General features: G+C 46.0%; 1 protein-coding gene across 1 annotated transcript in view; it reads right to left on the bottom strand.

Moving 5' to 3' along the window:
* LAMB4 (laminin subunit beta 4) overlaps positions 1–17473 on the bottom strand; it is a 225831-nt gene extending 208358 nt beyond the window's left edge. Inside the window, exons 1-3 of the mRNA XM_075343475.1 lie at positions 17347–17473; positions 14938–15095; positions 12482–12617 (exon numbers count right to left, since the gene is read on the bottom strand). Coding sequence (XP_075199590.1) covers positions 12482–12617; positions 14938–15095; positions 17347–17473 — 421 coding nt within the window. The remainder of the gene's footprint in view (positions 1–12481; positions 12618–14937; positions 15096–17346) is intronic.
* Between the last annotated feature and the right edge of the window lie 2956 nt (positions 17474–20429).

The following is a 20429-nucleotide window of genomic DNA, read 5'->3' as shown; positions in this document are numbered from 1 at the left end:
CATCTTTTCAGTTAGTCATTAAAAGGTATCAACCACTGAGGACTCTGTTCTTTTAAACAATTTTTTTATCTCTACTGGGTAACACGGTACAAAGATATATTTTACTTGACTATACATTCGTCACTTTTGCTCACTTGGTCTTCACTGACTCCTCCAGAATGAACAATCACTTTCCCTATCACTTGACCCTTACCATGGTGGGCTAGTAACCATTACCAACTAGTAACTGTTACCAACCCTACAGTCCAACAACTCCCCAAAAGTTAAATGCTCCACAATACCACTCATAACCTTACATTACACATTATCAATACTACATTGCACAGAAAAATTACATATCAAAAATCTCAGTATTCTGCCGTCACAACATACAAGTGCATTTCAATAAATTAGAATATCATCAAAAAGTTAATTTATTTCAGTAATTCAATACAAAAAGGAAAACGCATATATTATATAGAGTTATTACAAACAGAGTGAACTATTTCAAGTGTTTATTTCTGTTAATGTTGATGATTATGGCTTACAATTAATGGCTGGTGCTTGGATATGGCAGCGTCAGCAGCTCCAGCATGGTTTTGTGCGATCGGACGAAGACATATGATTGCAGCAATTGGTGAGCAGGAGGGCAGTCTGATCTCTCAAAGACTGCTCTATATTACCTTATTCCAGTTTGGAGATGTGTGCATTATGTCATTATGCTTCTCAGCTGTTGAAAATTGTGTTGCCACAGACTACTTCAGGCTGTGCCTGACTTCCACTGTTACTACTTCTGCTGATTGAAGGCTTGAAGAACTGAAGATTGATGGAATTCCTGACCTGTTCCTCATTTCTACTCCAATCACTTCCTACCCCCTTCCCCACTTTCTCCATCACCTTTACCCCTTCTCTCATCTCTCTTCTGCAACCGAGCACTGATCAGCACTTGATTGCTCGATCTTTGCCTTTTTTTATTTTGCTGCACTTCTGTGCGTGTGTCTTGTAGCCACTGAGTGCTGATCAGTGATACACATCATTGATCAGCATCCATGCTGCTCATGTTTAGAGATGAGCAAACCTGTTCGATAAAGGTTTGCCAATTTCAAATTCGGTACGATCCTTAACCTGTTTGCTTTGGGCTCGGTAACCCGAGAACTTTACTCAAAAGTCAGTAATGTTCGGTTTTTGTTCGATCACTGATTGAGTTTTAAAAAAAATGCTTTTCTAATTACATGTTATGCTTTTGGAGAAGATTGTGGTACTGTATGATGAATGGGGGATGTGTTTAATGAGTGGAGGGGGTGGGGAATCGGGAGAAGCCAGAGGCGTGAGGTGCTATTTTTTTTCTTAACTTTATTTGCGTATGTTCCTGCAGCCAATCACAGCACAGCAAACATCCACAAGGTTCAGACACAAGGGCTTGTGTCATTGGCTGCCTAAATCACATATCCATCTGCATATAAAATGCGGCCATACTGCACCCTTTTGCGAATGTTAAACATTAGGGAAGGTGCTGCCACCACTGCTGGCAGATAGTTAGCTTAGCTAGTGGTTTAATAATGGGTAGCTTAGATAGATAGGATACTGATAGTGTAGAATAGAATAGGGATGTACAGTGTAGGGAAAGCTGTGTGCCACAAATCGGCAATGACAGAATTAGGGATAGTGTCACGCTTCCCGGTCCCCGTGCCCCGCTCTCTGGTCCCCGTGGTTTGCTCCCCGCTTCCCGGCGGCGTCCCCGACTCACCACCCCGGTCCCGGCCTCCTCTTCCTCGCCTGCGCCCTCCATGCGTCCAGCTCCCCGCTCCCGGCGCTCCTCAGCGACGTGGGACACCCTGCCGGGCACCCCTGCTTCCTCCGCACCACTCCCTGGACTGGCTTCTGGCACTCGGGCCTCGCGCATGCGCATTAGGGCGCGCGTGCGGTCATTGACCCTTTCTTAAAGGGCCAGCACTTTCTAACAGGAAATTGCATAGACAGGTACAGGGTATATTAGGATTCTCTTTCCTGGTGGGCGGGGCCTGTTTTACGTGTTTAGTAAGCTAGGAGTTCAGGTCCCCGTATTGCTTTACCCTGTATTAACCCTGTCTGTCTCGCAGAGCCTATCCTGCCACGCCAGCCGCTCCGAACCCCGTCCATTCCGGTACCCTGACGGTGACTTCGGCGGATGTTCCACCACCTCTGCAGTTCCGCCAGTCTCCAGTCCCTGGCTCCGTTGGGTGACCCGTCCCATCGCTCAGCAGGTTCCGGATCCCGCCTGACCCTTCAACCCGGCCTTGGACCCTGAGCCTCGTCACCCGGACTACCGTTCAGAACTCCGTGTGTTCAGCAACATCCACCTTTCCAGCTCCCCTACGGACTGTCTGGCTACCAAATAGTGCTTCGGCTGCCGTGCCCCTCTGGCGGGGTGACCGGCCTGGCTGCCTCCTCAGGGGAAACCGGTGTACGGTCCAGTGTTTCCACCACCCGGACGTAACAGCTAGAACAGGCCATGGATCCCGACGAAGCACTAGCGGCCTTGCAGCAGGAACTCATACGACAGCGTGAGACCCAGACCCGCATGCTGGCCTTCATGTCTTCTGTGGATACCCACCTGAACACGCTACAAACAACAGCCACGTCCTTGACGTCTCAGGTTTCCACTGCACAATCCACGGCCGCAGCTCCCGTGGCAGTCTCCTCGGATACTTCCAAACTTCGTTTGGCCTCACCACCCCGGTACGCCGGAGATCCCAAGACCTGCAGGGGATTCATAAATCAGTGCTCCCTCCATTTCAAGCTGCTGCCGCACCTTTTTGCCTCTGACCAAGCCAAGGTCGCGTTCATGATGTCCCATCTAGAGGGAGAGGCACTGGCCTGGATGAACCCCTTGTGGGAGAAGGAGGATCCGGTAACTACCGACATCCAGGAGTTCCTGCAGGCTTTTCGTAGCACCTTTGACGAGCCCGGACGCGCCTCCGCGTCTGCCTCATCCCTCCTCCGGCTACGTCAGGGGACTCTGACGGTGGGCCAATATGCTATTCGCTTTCGCACCTTGGCCTCGGAACTAGGGTGGAACAATGAGGCCCTAACCGCCGCCTTCTGGGAGGGACTCTCGGGTCGTATTAAAGATGAGCTGGCTGGTCGTGACGTGCCTTCCACCCTGGATGCCCTGATTGCTCTAGCGACTCGAGTGGATCTTCGCTTTCAGGAACGATCCAAAGAGGTGTCCGGCGAGAGGCGTCCGATAAGGCACTCCTCTCCTCCCCAGTTGGCGTCACCTGGCGCGTCTACCTACGAGCCCATGCAGATTGACCGCGGTGATGGCACACACCTGCTACGCTCTTGTCCCGAGAAGCCGGGAAACTCCAAAGCCTAGGCTTGGTAGGAGAGGCCACCCTAGGTGCTGTTACTCTCTCAGACTCCGTTACATGGACTATCCAAGTCACTACTGAAGAGACCCGGTTCACGGCAGAGGCGTATCTCGATTCCGGAGCAGCAGGCAACTTCATCCAGCAGGCCACGGTGGATAAGTACCAGGTGCCTGTCCTCCCACTAGAAAAACCGCTGGTGATCGCCTCTGTAGATGGGAGACCCCTCTCTGACACCGTCTCACTGATCACCAAGCCTGTGGAAGTACGGATAGGTGCTCTGCACACCGAGAAGATCACCTTCTACGTCCTCCCGCGCATGTCTCATCAGATCCTGCTGGGACTCCCATGGTTACGGGCACACGAACCGTCGGTCAGCTAGAGTACAGGTGAAATTACCCGATGGGGCTCCTCGTGTCACGAGAGATGTCTGAAATCCATCCAGCCCATTCGACGACCTCCGGTTCCAGAGTCTCTACCAGGACTGCCTTCTGCCTACTGGTCCTTCTCGGACGTTTTTGATAAAAAGGAGTCAGAGGTACTACCGCCTCATCGTCCCTACGACTGTGCCATCGATTTACTGCCAGGAACTACGCCTCCTAGAGGAAGGATATACCCCTTGTCCCCTGCTGAAACACGGGCTATGTCTGCCTATATCACCGAGAGCCTGGCTAAGGGGTTCATTCGGAGATCTTCGTCCCCTGCCGGAGCAGGTTTTTTCTTCGTCAAGAAGAAGGAAGGTGATCTGCGCCCTTGCATTGACTACCGGGGATTAAACCAGATCACCGTAAAAAACAAATACCCTCTGCCACTTATCCCCGAACTATTCGATCGGCTCCGAGGAGCTCGTGTATTCACCAAGTTGGACCTCCGTGGGGCCTATAACCTGGTTCGCATTCGCTCTGGAGACGAATGGAAGACCGCATTCAACACTCGGGATGGGCACTACGAGTATTGTGTCATGCCCTTTGGTCTGTGTAATGCTCCGGCAGTCTTCCAAGAATTGGTGAATGACGTGTTCAGAGATCTCCTCTATGTCTGTGTCGTGGTATATCTGGATGACATCCTGGTCTTCTCTCCGGACCTACAGACCCACAGAGAGAACGTGCAGCTAGTTCTCCAGAGGCTTAGAGAGAACCGTCTATACGCCAAGTACGAGAAGTGCGTCTTTGAAAAATCGTCTCTTCCCTTCCTGGGTTATGTAATCTCGGACACTGGCCTGCAGATGGACCCAGAGAAAGTGTCTGCCATCATCAACTGGCCTCCTCCTTCCGGACTGAAGGCTATCCAACGCTTTCTCGGCTTTGCGAACTATTATCGTCAATTCATCCCGCACTTCTCTGCCTTGACTGCGCCTCTCTCTGCCTTGACTAACAAAGGAGCTAATCCTAAGGACTGGCCACCAGCGGCCGATGCCGCATTCTGCTCCTTGAAACAGGCGTTTGCTTCTTCCCCGGTTCTCCATCGCCCTGAATTGAACCGACAGTTCACCTTAGAGGTGGATGCCTCCTCCTCAGGAGCCGGGGCAGTGTTGATGCAGAACTCCTCCTCCGGAAAGATGGTCACTTGCGGATTCTTCTCCAAGAGCTTCTCGGCACCCGAACGCAACTACACTATCGGGGATCGGGAGCTACTGGCCGTTAAGCTGGCCTTGGAGGAATGGCACTACCTCTTGGAGGGAGCAGTATACCCTGTGATCATATACACAGACCACAAGAATCTGGAGTACCTGCGGTCAGCCCAAAGACTGAACCCGCGACAAGCCCGCTGGTCCTTGTTTTTTGCTCGATTTGATTTCCAACTCCATTTTCGGCCTGCGGATAAGAACGTGCGGGCAGACGCTTTGTCCAGGTCCTTCGTGCCCGTGGAGTTGGAGGAGGAGACGTTCCAGCCTATCATCAACCCCAGTAAAGTCATTCCGGTGGCTCCTGTCGCTCTAACTCAGATACCCCCTGGGAAAACCTATGTCTCAGATACTGACAGACAGAGAGTCATGCTCTGGGGCCATGCCTCGAAGATCGCCGGCCATGCTGGTCAGAAGAAGACTTGGAGTATGATTGTCCGTCACTACTGGTGGCCGTCTCTCCGTAAAGACGTCGCAACCTTCGTCTCAGCCTGTCCATCCTGTGCCCGGAACAAGACACCCAAGCACCTACCATATGGACGTCTTCTGCCTCTGCCCATTCCTTCCGTTCCATGGCAACATATTGCAATGGACTTCATTACGGACTTACCCTTATCCTCCGGACACACAGTCATATGGGTTGTGGTGGATCGCTTCTCAAAGATGGCTCACTTCGTTCCCATGGCCGGGCTGCCCTCTGCCCAGGAGCTAGCTGACTCCTTCATACAACACATATTCCGATTGCATGGCTTCCCCGCACACATTGTGTCCGACAGAGGAACTCAGTTTACCTCGCGCTTCTGGAGGGCTCTCTGCAAACATCTGGGAGTATCCTTGGACTTTTCTTCGGCCTACCATCCTCAGTCGAATGGCCAAGTGGAACGGGTCAATCAGATCCTGACCTCCTTCCTGCGCCACTACGTCAACATCCATCATGACGATTGGTCCACGCTCCTACCTTGGGCTGAATTCTCCCACAACCAACACATCAGCGAGTCCACCTCCAGCTCTCCCTTCCAGGTCGTTTACGGACTTCAGCCTTCTGTCCCATTGCCAGTATCCTCGGCTTCCGATGTCCCCGCTGCAGATGCTCTAGTCCGGGACTTCTCAGCTATATGGAACTCTGTCAAGACTTCCCTAGAGCGTGCTTCCTTGCAGATGAAGAGACACGCGGACAAGAGGCGCCTGGATCCCCCGTGTTTCTCCCCAGGTGATCTGGTCTGGCTTGCCTCCAAATATGTCCGATTGAAGCTGCCATCGTACAAGTTGGGTCCTCGTTACATCGGGCCGTTTAAAGTCATCAGCAAGATTAATGCAGTCTCCTACAAACTGCAGCTCCCGGCCACGATGCGGATACCCAACTCCTTCCATGTCTCCTTGCTCAAACCTGTCGTCCTTGGTCCCTTCTCCGCTGCTGCCAGTCCTGCTCCTCCTCCTATCGCTGACGATGACATCTATGCGGTAAGGGATATCGTGGCCATGAAGACCGTACGAGGTCGGCAATACTTCCTGGTGGACTGGGCGGGTTATGGTCCCGAGGATAGGTCCTGGGAGCCCCGGGAGAATGTCGGCACTCCTCTGATTCGTGCTTTCCTGTCCCGGTTGCGGGGAGGGGGGCGTGGGGGAGGGGGTACTGTCACGCTTCCCGGTCCCCATGCCCCGCTCTCCGGTCCCTGTGGTCCGCTCCCCGCTTCCCGGCGGCGTCCCCGACTCACCACCCCGGTCCCGGCCTTCTCTTCCTCGCCTGCGCCCTCCTTGCGTCCAGCTCCCCGCTCCCGGCGCTCCTCAGCGACGTGGGACACCCTGCCGGGCACCCCTGCTTCCTCCGCACCGCTCCCTGGACTGGCTTCTGGCACTCGGGCCTCGCGCATGCGCATTAGGGCGCGCGCGCGGTCATTGACCCTTTCTTAAAGGGCCAGCACTTTCTAACAGGAAATTGCATAGACAGGTACAGGGTATATTAGGATTCTCTTTCCTGGTGGGCGGGGCCTGTTCTACGTGTTTAGTAAGCTAGGAGTTCAGGTCCCCATATTGCTTTACCCTGTATTAACCCTGTCTGTCTCGCAGAGCCTGTCCTGCCACGCCAGCCGCTCCGAACCCCGTCCATTCCGGTACCCTGACGGTGACTTCGGCGGATGTTAGACCACCTCTGCAGTTCCGCCAGTCTCCAGTCCCTGGCTCCGTTGGGTGACCCGTCCCATCGCTCAGCAGGTTCCGGATCCCGCCTGACCCTTCAACCCGGCCTTGGACCCTGAGCCTCGTCACCCGGACTACCGTCCAGAACTCCGTGTGTTCAGCAACATCCACCTTTCCAGCTCCCCTACGGACTGTCTGGCTACCAAATAGTGCTTCGGCTGCCGTGCATCAAGACCCTCTGGCGGGGTGACCGGCCTGGCTGCCTCCTCAGGGGAAACAAGTGTACGGTCCAGTGTTTCCACCACCCGGACGTAACAGATAGGTACTTGTGAGTGCCTAATAAAGAGTTGACAGTGAAGGATCTAAATAGCTATTGCTACTTACTACAGCTTACTCCAAATTAGCCAGTGAAACACATTTCTAGGTATTGCTACGTATTACAGCCTGCTCCCAAATAGCCAGTGAAATACAATTCTAAGTATTGCTACATATTACGGCCTGCTCTCAATTAGCCAATGAAACACATTTCTAGATATTGCTGCGTATTACGGCATGCTCCCACTTAGCCAGTGAAACACATTTCTAGTTATTGCTATGTATTACAGCGTGCTCCCAATTAGCCAGTGAAACACATTTCTAATTATTGCTACGTATTACTGCCTGCTCCCAATTAGCCAGTGAAACACATTTCTAGGTATTGCTACGTATTATGGCCTGCTCCCAATTAGCAAGTGAAACACATTTCTACTTATTGCTGCATATTACTGCCTGCGCAAAAATATGCGTTCAATCATATTTCTATGTAGTGTTAGTTAGTATTGCCTGCTGTAAATTGGCTAGTGGACTAGGTAAAAAGGTCTTGGTAGTTTTCATTGCCTGCTGAAAATTATTCAGTCAATCACATTTCTAGGTATTGTTACTTAGTACTGCCTGCTGTAAATTTGCTAGTGAACTAAGTAAAAAAGTTTTGGCAGTTTTCATTGTCTGCTCAAAATTACACAGCCAATCTCATTTCTAGGTATTGTTAGTTAGTAGTGTTTGCTGGAAATTTGCTAGTGAAATAGGTAACATGGTCTTGGTACTTTTCACTGTCTGCTCTAAATGATGCAGTGAACCATATTTGGAGTTATTGTTACTTTTTAGTGCCTTTACAATATTGCCAACTCAGGCAAGAAATAAATAATTTATCTTTTGTGTTGGGTGTCTGACAGGTGTGGCTGTAGGGTTGTGAAACATCTGATTGAAGGAGAAGGGTACATCAACCATGAGTGGTAAATCACGATGAGATTGTGGTGAAAGAGTGAATAGGTGGCATGTTTGAAGTGTACGTGTGGGAAGTTCTGTTCATCAAGGCTTTAGTGAGCAAACACCAGCTCATCCTATCCCAAGAGAAATGAGAACAACTTCCGTTACTTGACAGCCTACTCCACTAGATTTCTTTGGCAGCTGCACATCGCTTGAACTTTGAAATGAGGCTAATAAACAGTATGTACTAGAGTGAATGGCAAGCGCTGCATCAAGTGACCTCTCATCCTCTCCCTGCACCTCAACATCACACACAGTTCATTCCTCAGAAGTGCCACCCCAATTACACTTATTTCTGCACACATCACAAATCTCCACGCAGCAAGCTAACTGTGGTGAACCACACATGGGTGAGTCTGTAGAGCTATTTCCACATTTTATCCCATGGGCATCAGAGGTCTGTTCCAAAGATTACCAAACTCAAGAGGAGGAATGCATCTTCACCGATGCCAAAATCTTTGCCAGTTGGATCCTGGATGAAGTAGGGTTCGAGCAGTATCCCGACTCTCGTCAACTGACATTAACCCCCGGGAGTGGTGGTGGTGAGACTTAGATACCTGAGGTGCACATGTACTGTCCTGTGATGTCAGGAAGAGGAGGAGTTGTAAAAAGTAGAGCATGACGATGAAGTTCGAGATCCCACTTGGTGTGAACTCAGAGGCATGCAGCTGAGTAGCTCAGCAGAGGAGGAGGAAAAGTAGGAAGCCAAGGATGTTACGTTAACAATTCCCGCACAAACATGTAGTGATGCAACCATGAGAAGCACTGCATCCTTACCCACAACTCTAGCTATGGCCAGCAGCAGTCGTGGCTTTGCAGTTTGCATAAAGGGTTGCCTAGGCTGTGCCTTTTTTGAGACCGCAAAGGATTACCCAACTTTTGATATTTGCCAGTGTTGTAAACAACGACTCAGTAGAAGCAAAAATTAAAATAATTTGACTACTAGATGCATGAAACAGCACATGCGCAACCAACATGCATTACTGTGGGAGCCTTACTGTGCTAAAATGCAGACTACTGGGCCTACACAACCACAGCCACAAACCTGGCACTGATTGTCCACAATTTCACTGCAACCACAGATCTGCCACAGATCTGCCACAGATCTGCCACAGATCTGCCACAGATCTGCCACAGATCTGCCACAGATCTGCCACAGATTTATCTGTGTGTGTGTGACAGGGCCTTAACACAGATGTAGACAAAATTGTGAACAGTAGTTGAGAGAAAAGGGCCTTTGGTGTACATAAAAAAGTCTTAGAATTTTAGAGTTCAGCTCATGTGTTGAGCCCATGAGCTCAGCTCAGCTCAGCAAATGAGAGCATAAAACAAAAGTGTTGCATTTATATTTTTGTGCAGCGTATGTAATTATGATTAAACTAGCTTTTTTTTTCAAGTACATAGAACTACAGTTAGCGTAACTTAGTTGTGGATGTTCAGTAACAGTATTTATTGCTGTCCATTTAGTACATTTTTTTAATTTTACCAAATTTTTAGATTCTCCTTTTAATTTTATTTATATCTTTTTATTTCCAGATTATTTTGAGATATTCCTTTTTTTGCTTTCTTCTATTCTAATCTAATAAATTAATAATTAAGATACTGTACAAAAGACACACACCTGAATAAAATTTAGTTATCCCACACACACACGTGAAAATTAGTACAGACACACACTATTCACATGAATAATATTGCATTCAGCTGAGGAAGCATACGTCTTCCTTGCCTCTGACACAAATAATGTTGGAGAATATGCCACATTCCTATATTTTTCCTCTACCTCCTCTTCATCTTCTAGTATTAATGAACCCCCATTTAGACGCTGTAATGCCCTTACCAGCATCCCTGCACTGACCTGCCTCCCTCCACCAGCGGGGATGCCTGCACATTCACCCTCTCAGCCACTTAGCGGTGGCTGCTCCATTGCTGGTCCCTGCTGTTGACTCCCAGGGCCTGCACACACTGCACAGGTCTCCTGGGAGCCCTCTTAAGGCGCGCACACCTTTTCTTAAAGAGCCAGTGTGCCCTAACCCGGAAGTGTCCTGCCTATGGATGATATTTTAGGTAACCTCTCTTTATGGGCGGTGCCTGGGCAGTGTGGTCTAATTCTAGAGATGCTTGCCAATTGTGCACATCCCTTACTAATATTCTGATGCTGTGTTACTTACTTCTATCTGTTTTGTAGTCCTGGCTGCTTCTACATTATTTCATATTGGCCAAACCTGCAATCCTGACCGCCACTGCTATATTGTACCATATCGGCCAAGCCTGCTGTCCCAGCCACTGCTGCATCATACTGCATAGGCAAAGCCTGCTGTCCCGGCTGTTGCGGCATTGTACCATATTGGCCAAGCCTGCTGTCCCTAGCTCTGCTGCATTGTACCGGATTGGCCAAGCCTGCTATCCCAGCTGTTGCTGCTGCATTATATCCTATTTACCAAGCCTGCTGTACCGGCTGCTGCTGCATTGTGCTCTATCAACCAAACCTGCCGCATCAGCTGTCATGGCTGCACTTGCCTCATTAGAGACTGTCCATGTTCATGCTACTGAGGTCAGCTGTTGCAGTACCATGTCTCCCTGAGTGACAACTGGTTTCTACCTGCAGCTCAAATCCACCCACACCATCAGAGGCTCTGGTAAAAACCTTGTGTAAGCCATAGTCACGCCCCTCAGGTATTCTGTGTGCTTTGGCCCAGTGAGTCCACTCCCTACTTGCACCCGCAAACATTACAGTCATCCAAGAAGTGCAAATGAGCCAGCACCCACCATTAGCGATGCCCTGTAGACCTCACTGCCCAAAGATCATGAACCTCAGATTCCTGATTTTGTGGCCTGATCAGTTATCCAATTTGATACTGCCAGCCACACAGAAATCGACTTTTTCTGACTTTTTCCTCTGAGAAATTTGTAAATCTCATGGTGGCCCAAACAAAGTTATTCACCCAACAATTTCTTGACCAAAACCCCCACTTCATCATTAAATAACTGGACCCACAGTAGAATTATGACGTTTTAGGGCCTTGTGCTTCATATGGGATAGTGTAGGAGCCAGATATTCGGCAATATTGGAGTGCTGATATTTTCTATAACACTTCAGTTTTCTGAATGACTAAGTCCCAAATATATTTTGAGACATTCACAATTTTTCGCAATATAATGATAAAGATTCAAACTTTGAATATTTGTCTTCATTTTTGCCAAAATTCTGCTAGTTTCACAAATAAACACAAAAATATTGACCTATATTTACCACTAACATAAAGTAAAATGTAGATCAGTGGTATCTGTGCCCTGAAAAGGCAAATTAGAGAGTGAAACGGAGAAGGAAGCCTGGAGATATAATAGCAGAAAAACACTCCTGTTAGGTTAAATAATGAGTGAAATTACTGTGCTTGTACCAATCCCCAAAAGAAAATGGTGTTCCTAAGTCACCTGATATGCTTTCGTAATTGAGAAGACGTTTAAATCTCTCTCTAAAGAAAAACAATTATCATTTAAAATATCAACATATACACATTCGAGTTCCCAGTTGAATGTGTATATGTTGATCTTTTAAATGGAAATAGGTTTTTCTTGTTTTTTTTTAGAGAGATTTAAACAGCTTCTCAATTACTAAAGCATATCAGGTGACTTACGACCACCATTTTATTTGGGGATTGGTACAAGCACAGTAATTTCATTCCTTATTTAACATAAAGTAAAATGTGTCATGAAAAAAATTATCTCAGAATCATTGGGAAATATTGTCAAGAGGCCTGCATACATATTAGGCTGATTTTGCTATTATTGGGTGGCTTTCAGCCATAATATCATGAATTCAGTGGTTTAAACTGCAATTAATAATTTGTTGTAAATCATTAACTTTAAAATAAAAATGATTGGAATAAATGTTTACACATATTTTTTTTTATTTCCAAATTACAATTAGTATTTAAATATATTTTATATATTTTTTTTAAAATAATCTGAACTGTAAACATTCTTATGATACATTCTTTACTTTATGTATTTACTATGTATACTATGTATAGTAGTTTATTGCTTATGGTTTAGACTTATACTTTTAACCCCATCATAGTCTCACCATTTTCTGACTGCCACCACTTCTTCTTCCAATCTGGATCAAATGTTGAAATAACATTTTCAATCCGATGGCTGTTAGCATGATAGTATTGATTATATGGATTTCTAGAATCACAGATGAAACATTTCTGATCATCCTATATTAAAAGAGACAAATAAATATACAAAAATATTATAGATAGATAGATAAATCGATAGATAGATAGAGTTATGAACATATTTTATATTTTAGGTGAAAAAACAAACACTAAGGGGTATTTTACACGTTGCGACATCGCTACTGATATATCGTCGGGGTCACAGTTGTTGTGACGCACATCCGGCGCCGGTAGCGACATCGCAATGTGTAAACCCTAGGAGCGACGATGAACAAGCGCATAACAGTCAAAAATCGCTGATCTGTGTCACGTCGTTCCTTTCCATAATGTCGCTCCTGCTGCTGATACGATGTTGTTTGTCGTTCCTGCAGCAACACACATCGCTGTGTGTGAAGCCGCAGGACCGATAAACATCTCCTTACCTGCGTCCCACTGCCAATGCGGAAGGAAGGAGGTGGGTGGGATGTTACGTCCCCCTCATCTACGCCCCTCCACTTCTATTGGCCGCCCGCTTAGTGACGTCGTGGTGATGTCGCGGTGACGCCGAACGCACCTCCCCCTTGAAGGAGGGATTGTTCGGCAGTCACCGTGACGTCGCCGACCAGGTAAGTGCGTGTGATGCTGCCGTAGCGATAATGTTCGCTAAGGCAGTAATCACAAGATATCGCATGTGCGACGGGGGCGGGTACTATCGCGCTGCACATCGCTAGCCGATGCTAGCGATGTCGCAACGTGTAAAGTACCCCTAAGTACTAACTGCAAAATAAACTCATGTTAATAATGCAGTTTGGTGTATTATATATCCTACTATGATCTTCATTACAACTGGGAAAACAGTTTTTCAGGAAAGTAAACCAAAGTTATAGTAATAAAGTTTATACTCCAAGAAATCAGAAGCAGAGTAGAAAAAATAAAGATATCAGCATTCAGAACTAATGATAACAGGTTTACTTCAACACCATGTGCACACTGTAAGGTTTTCTAGTTTATAATGCTTTAAGAACATGGCACATAAAATATAGCTATTTATCAGGAATCTGGATGAAAGGAGCCTATCATGTAGTAAAACGCTATTAACCTGCAGATATGCAGTTAAATATTCTTCTGAAACAATGGATCTACAGCACTGAGAGCCCCGTTACCAGAAGGAAATGAGCTGGTTCTGTATACGTTATACAGAGTCGGCTGTCAGTCAGTGCTGGGGGTGTGGTTACAGCCGCCGCTCACTATGCACAGAGCGGTGACTTAAACTATGCCATCCGTATCCCTATGACTGAAAGCCCAAGTCTGCTGGGAGGAATAATGTTAATTTCCTTCTGGCAGCAGTGCTCTCAATGTGGTGGCCGCCAGAACGCTATTAACCTGTTGATTAACCTTATATCTGCAGGTTAATAGCCTTTTTCACATGGTGGGTTCCCTTTACCCATAGATTTTAATATTTAATATCAGAATAATACATGTCGTAAGCATACCTAGTTACGTTTATCCAGCATCACATAGAATTATAGTTATAGTAGGATGCAATATGGAAAAATAAGTGTATCATATAATAGGGATCATTTAAAACAAAAAAAGCTGAGTATGATACGCTAATAAAGGGAAAAAAGATGAGAAAGAAAAGGAGCAAAAAAATAAATAAATATAAGGATAGGAAAATAATGGGAAGGAAGGACTGGGAAAACTAAACAATGTTATAAAACACTAAGGGGCACTTTGCACACTACGACATCGCAAGCCGATACTTGCGATGCCGAACACGATAGGCCCCGCCCCCGTCACAGGTGCGATATCTAGTGATAGATGCCGTAGCGAACATTATCGCTACGGCAGCTTCACACGGCACATACCTGTCCTGCGACGTCTCTCTGGCCGGCGACCTGCCTCCTTCCTAAGGGGGCGGGTCGTGTGCCGTCACCGCGACGTCACACAGCAGGCGGCCAAAAGAAGCGGAGGGGCGGAGATGAGCGGGACGTCAACATCCCGCCCACCTCCTTCCTTCCTCATTGCAGCCAGGACGCAGGTAGGAGATGTTCTTCGCTCCTGTGGCTTCATACACAGCGATGTGTGCTGCTGCAGGAATGAGGAACAACATCGTACCTGTCGCTGCAGCGAATTCATGAAAATGACCGACGTTACTCCGATCACCCGATTGTGATGTTTTTGCAATCGGTATTCGGTGTATCTAGGCTTTACACGCTGCGACATCATTGCCGGCACCGGATGTGCGTCACTTTCAATTTGACCCCAACGAGATCGCAGGTGCGATGTCGCAGCGTGCAAAGTGCCCCTAAGGGCAGGTTATCCTGGGGAATTGTTGTACACTTTTCTGATATTTCCTTAGTGCCACAATAAATGTCACCTCTAAGTAGCTGATGATGCAGTATCTCTCTGGCTCCTCCTGCCCACACGTTGAAGATGCCGAGAGCTGGTTGCTGCGTCCTACTAAAAGGTCTCCAATTGTTGGATAACATGATCCATCTTCACAGGTCCCCTGTCCATTGACAAGGCTTAAAAGCTCTAGTTACAGAAAAAGAAAAGGAAACCTGATGTCTGCATGAAAATTTTTATTTCAGAACAATACAGAATACTCTTATTGTCTATGTTATTTTTATTAATATCATCATAAAATAATAGGCTAATTAAATTAGGCTAGATCAGGTTTGAGAGATAGCATTACCCCAATATCCATGCCAGATACTAGGTCACAATGGCAGCACCTGGGAGTAAATGGTGGAAAAGCCTGATGACAACTGAAGCATTTTTTACATAATTTTGTCATGAACACGGATCCGTTGATTTGCATCAGTCTCCAAAAGCTGAGTTGGATGTAATGTACACACATGGTCAAAATTGTTGGTACCCCTCGTTTAATAAAAGGAAAACCCACAATGGTTACAGAAATAACATGAATCTGACAAAAGTAATAATAAACTAAAAATCTATGAAAATGAACAAATGAAAGTCAGACATTGCTTTTCATCAATGCTACAGATTTTTTTTTAAAATAAAACTTATGAAATAGGCCTGGACAGAAATGATGATACCCCGGAAAATAATTTGACAAAAGGGACATGTTAAATCAAGGTATGTCTTCTAATTAGCATCACAGGTGTCAGTGGGTCTGTATATAGGGCTACAGGTACTCACTGTTCTGTTTGGTGACATGGTGTGTACCACACTTAACATGGACCAGAGGAAGCGAAGGAAGGAGTTGTTTCAGGAGATTAGAAAGAAAATGACAGATAAGCATGTTAACGGTAAAGGTTATAAGACCAACTCCAAGCAGCTTGATGTTCCTGTGACTACAGTTGCACATACTATTCAGAAATTTAAGATTCATGGGACTGTAGACAACATCCCTGGACGTGGCCACAGGAGGAAAATTGATGACAAATCAAAGAGACGGATAATACGAATGGTTACAAAAGAGCCCAGAAAAACTTCTAAAGAGATTAAAAGTGAACTTCAAGCTCAAGGAATATCAGTGTCAGATTGCACCATCCATCGTTGTTTGAGCCAAAGTGGACTTCACAACACAAAATAGCCAGACTGAAATTTGCCAAACTATATGTTGACAAGCCGCAAAGCTTCTGGGAGAATGTCCTATGCACAGATGAGACAAAAATAGAACTTTTTGGCAAGGCACATCAGTTCTATGTTAACAGACGGAAAAATTAAGCATATCAAGAAAAAAAACACTGTCGCTCACTGTAAAACATGGAGGAGGCTCAATTATGTTCTGGGGCTGCTTTGCTGCATCTGGCACAGGGTGTCTTGAATCTGTGCAGGGTACAATGAAATCTCAAGACTATCAAGGGATTCTAGAGAGAAATGTGCTGCCCAGTGTCAGGAAGCTTGTCTCAGTCGCAGGTCATGTGTCTTGCAATAGGATAATGACCCAAAACACACAGCTAACAACACCCAAAAATGGCTAAGAGAAAAACATTGGACTATTCTGAAGTGGCCTTCTATGACCCCTATCCTAAATCCTATTGAGCATCTTTGGAAAGAGCTGAAACATGCTGTCTGGAAAAGGCAACTTTCAAACACAAAAAACTGGAGCAGTTTGCTCTTGAGGAGTGGCCAAAATACCCATCGAGAGGTTCAGAAGTCTCATTGACAGTTACAGGAATCATTTGATTGCAGTGATTGCATCAAAAGGTTGTGCAACAAAATATTAAGTTAAGGAGGAGGGCGCCATCATTTCTGTCCAGGCCTATTTCATGAGTTTTATTTTTATAAAATTCTGTGATAGTAGAAAAGCAATGTCTGACTTTCATTTGTTCATTTTCATAGATTTTTAATTTATTATTACTTTTGTTAGATTCAAGTTATTTCTGTTACCATTGTGGATTTTCCTTTCATTAAATGAGGGGTACCAACAATTTTGACCATGTATTTTAACATTTGTTAACCCAGCCTAAAGGCTGCTTTACAAGCTGCGTCATCGCTAGAGATCTCGTTAGCGATGTGACACTGTGCCGAGATCGCACAGGTGACCGGTGCTATAAAAACGACCTATGTGCGATCTCGGCAGATCGCATCTGCGATCTGGCATGTCACATCGCTAACAAGATCGCAAGCGATGTTACAGCGTGTAAAGCACCCTTAAGTCCTCCTTCACATGTCTGTGCAAAACATGAACGTTTTGCATGGTTCGTGATGAAGTTGCGTGTGTAACTCCGTTTGTGTGTGTTACGTGTGCTGAACCTCTGCTATTTGTGTGACATCCGTAAAGCACACCGATAGCATAAGCTGGTATACTTACCTGTCTCCGGTACTACTGTCTCCAGCACTTCTCTTGCTTTTGGGTCCACAGTGAGTGCAGTGAATACGCATGAGCATAATAAGTGAGACCCGGTATCAACAGTAGCTCTGGAGACAGATATTAACATTTTTAATTTTTTTACGCCACCTCTCTTTTCTGTGGTACGTGTCACACTGATGTTACACGGATCACATCAGAGTGAGGTCCTTGTGACACCCATGCTGCCGGCAGAAAACAGGCATCTGACCATGTGGAGCACAATCCGTGTGAAAACACGGATATGTGACCAGTCCCATTGATTTTAATGAGTCTACATGAGTTCGTGTCTCCGGTATGTATTAAAATGAACGTCACATGTACTAGAGACACAGATGTACGAAAGAGGCCTAGCAGAAGCTCCATTCATATATGTGCATGTAGCAGTTATCTACACATAAATGATGCCTTCAGGTGCTGTTAGCGCTTGGATTCTGCTCTTGATTTTTCATAGCATACCATCTTATACAACCAGGATTATACGTGCCACACTTGTGATCTAAAGAGAACTGCTCCATTACCACACATAAAAAATAATTACACATCTGTAGCTATTTCTTTGAATGTTTTTGAAAACCATGATAACACTTTTACATGCAGTTTTCCCTCCCTGATTTTTATCCAGATCTAGTTAAAGAATAAAAACACCATTCTGGTTGTGACATGATGTGCTGTATTTGGAAAAACATGAAGACATTTAAGTGAAAGTAGCACATTCTTCAAATAGATACTCCATGTGTCATGGGATATTATGAAATAAAAGTCAAACTTCACTGAATTATTGCTCTCTGTGTACTCTCTCCTTCAGTTACTCTCCATTACTAAAGCTTGGTCAAATAAATCATTTGTGTTTTTTACACATTTCTTCTTTCTAAAAGGGAATCTGTCACTAGGATTTTGCCATGTAATCTAGGAGAGAATTTTATTTTGGAGCTTCTAAACATTTAACTTCGACACACAATGGTGATATTACTAGAGATGAGCGAACCGGTCGTGGTTCGGCTTGAGTTCGGTTCGTCGAACGGAGGTCTCGTTCAGTTCGGCGAACGTTCGACAAACCGAACTCGAACCGCATAGGAAACAATGGCGGGCAATCACAAACACATAAAAACACCTAGAAAACACCCTCAAAGGTGTCCAAAAGGTGACAAACAACTCACAACACAACACAAACACATGGGAAAGTGACAAGGACATATACTCATGTGAAAACAAAAGAGCTGGACAAGGAAAAAGAGGAGGAGACACAGATATAGGCATGGCACGCCCTTCTAAAATCATGTAAAACACCGCAAGGTGACTCCAAGCGGAGTCTCCCTTTTTTCCAAAAATTGGGCCACACACACACCCACCCCTTCAGTGGCAGCACTTGTGCCCCAGTTGTACACTTCACAGCTAGATTTGCATCAAGCACATTCAAAAATACGCCATACTTAACCGTTCCCAGGATGAACCGGGGTAGGTAGCAAAGTCTTTGCTGAACCATGACTTGTTCATCTTGGCTCCTTTTAAAAAACACTGCAAGCAAGGGTTACTCCAAGCGGAGTCTCCCTTTTTTCCAAAAATTGGGCCCCACACACACCCACCCCTTCAGTGGCAGCAGTTGTGCCCCAGTTCTACACTTCACAGCTAGATTTGCATCAAGCACATTCAAAAATACGCCATTCTTAACTGTCCCCAGGATGACACCGAGGTAGGTAGCAAAGTCTTTGCTGAACCATGACTTGTTCATCTTGGCTCCTTTTTAAAAATATGGCAAGCAAGGGTTACTCCAAACGGAGTCTCCCTTTTTTCCAAAAATTGGGCCCCACACACACCCACCCCTACAGTGGCAGCAGTTGTGCCCCAGTTGTACACTTCACAGCTAGATTTGCATCAAGTACATTCAAAAATACGCCATTCTTAACCGTCCCCAGGATGACACCAAGGTAGGTAGCAAAGTCTTTGCTGAACCATGACTTGTTCATCTTGGCTCCTTTTAAAAAACACAGCAAGCAAGGGTTACTCCAAGCGGAGTCTCCCTTTTTTCCAAAAATTGTGCCACACAGACACTCACCCCTTCAGTGGCAGCACTTGTGCCTCAGTTGTACATTTCACAGGTAGATTTGCATCAAGCACATTCAAAAATACGCCATAATTAACCGTCCCCAGCATGACATCGGGGTAGGTAGCAAAGTCTTTTCTGATCCCAGCACTGTGCATCTTGGATCATTTTTAAAAACAATGTAAGCAAGGGTTACTCCAAGCGGAGTCTCCCTTTATCCAAAAATTGGGCCACACAGACACCCCATCAGTGGCAGCACTTGTGCCCCAGTTGTACACTTCACAGCTAGATTTGCATCAAGCAGATTCAAAAATACGCCATACTTAACCGTTCCCAGGATGAACCGGGGTAGGTAGCAAAGTCTTTGCTGAACCATGACTTGTTCATCTTGGCTCCTTTTAAAAAACACAGCAAGCAAGGGTTACTCCAAGCGGAGTCTCCCTTTTTTCCAAAAATTGGGCCACACAGACACCCCATCAGTGGCAGCACTTGTGCCCTAGTTGCAAACAGGATGTTTTGATTTGCATCAAGCACATTCCAAATCCACAAGCATTTACTCTCCCCAGGATGACACAGGGGTAGTAAATTCCTTGTGGATCCATGACTTGTTTATTTTGATGAACGTTAGTCTGTCCACATTGTCACTGGACAGACGCGTGCGCTTATCTGTCAGCACACACCCAGCAGCACTGAAGACAAGTTCAGAGACAACGCTGGCAGCTGGACACGACAAAATATCCAAGGCGTAAGTTGAGAGCTCTGGCCATTTTTCAAGATTTGAAGACCAAAATGAGCAAGGCTCCATTTGCAAAGTCATGATATCAATGTTCATTTGGAGATACTCCTGTATCATCCTCTCCAGCCGTTGACTATGTGTCAGACTTGTTGTCTCTGGTGGCCTTGCAAAGGACGGTCTAAAAAATTTATGAAAAGATTCAATAAAATTGCTGTTACCAGCACTAGATACGGTGCTACTGGTACGGGTAGACTGTTGAAGATGACG

This window comes from Anomaloglossus baeobatrachus, chromosome 4 (genome assembly GCF_048569485.1).
Source record: "Anomaloglossus baeobatrachus isolate aAnoBae1 chromosome 4, aAnoBae1.hap1, whole genome shotgun sequence".
In the NCBI taxonomy this organism is placed as follows: Eukaryota; Metazoa; Chordata; class Amphibia; order Anura; family Aromobatidae; genus Anomaloglossus; species Anomaloglossus baeobatrachus.
This window is presented reverse-complemented; position numbering and strand designations above follow the sequence as displayed.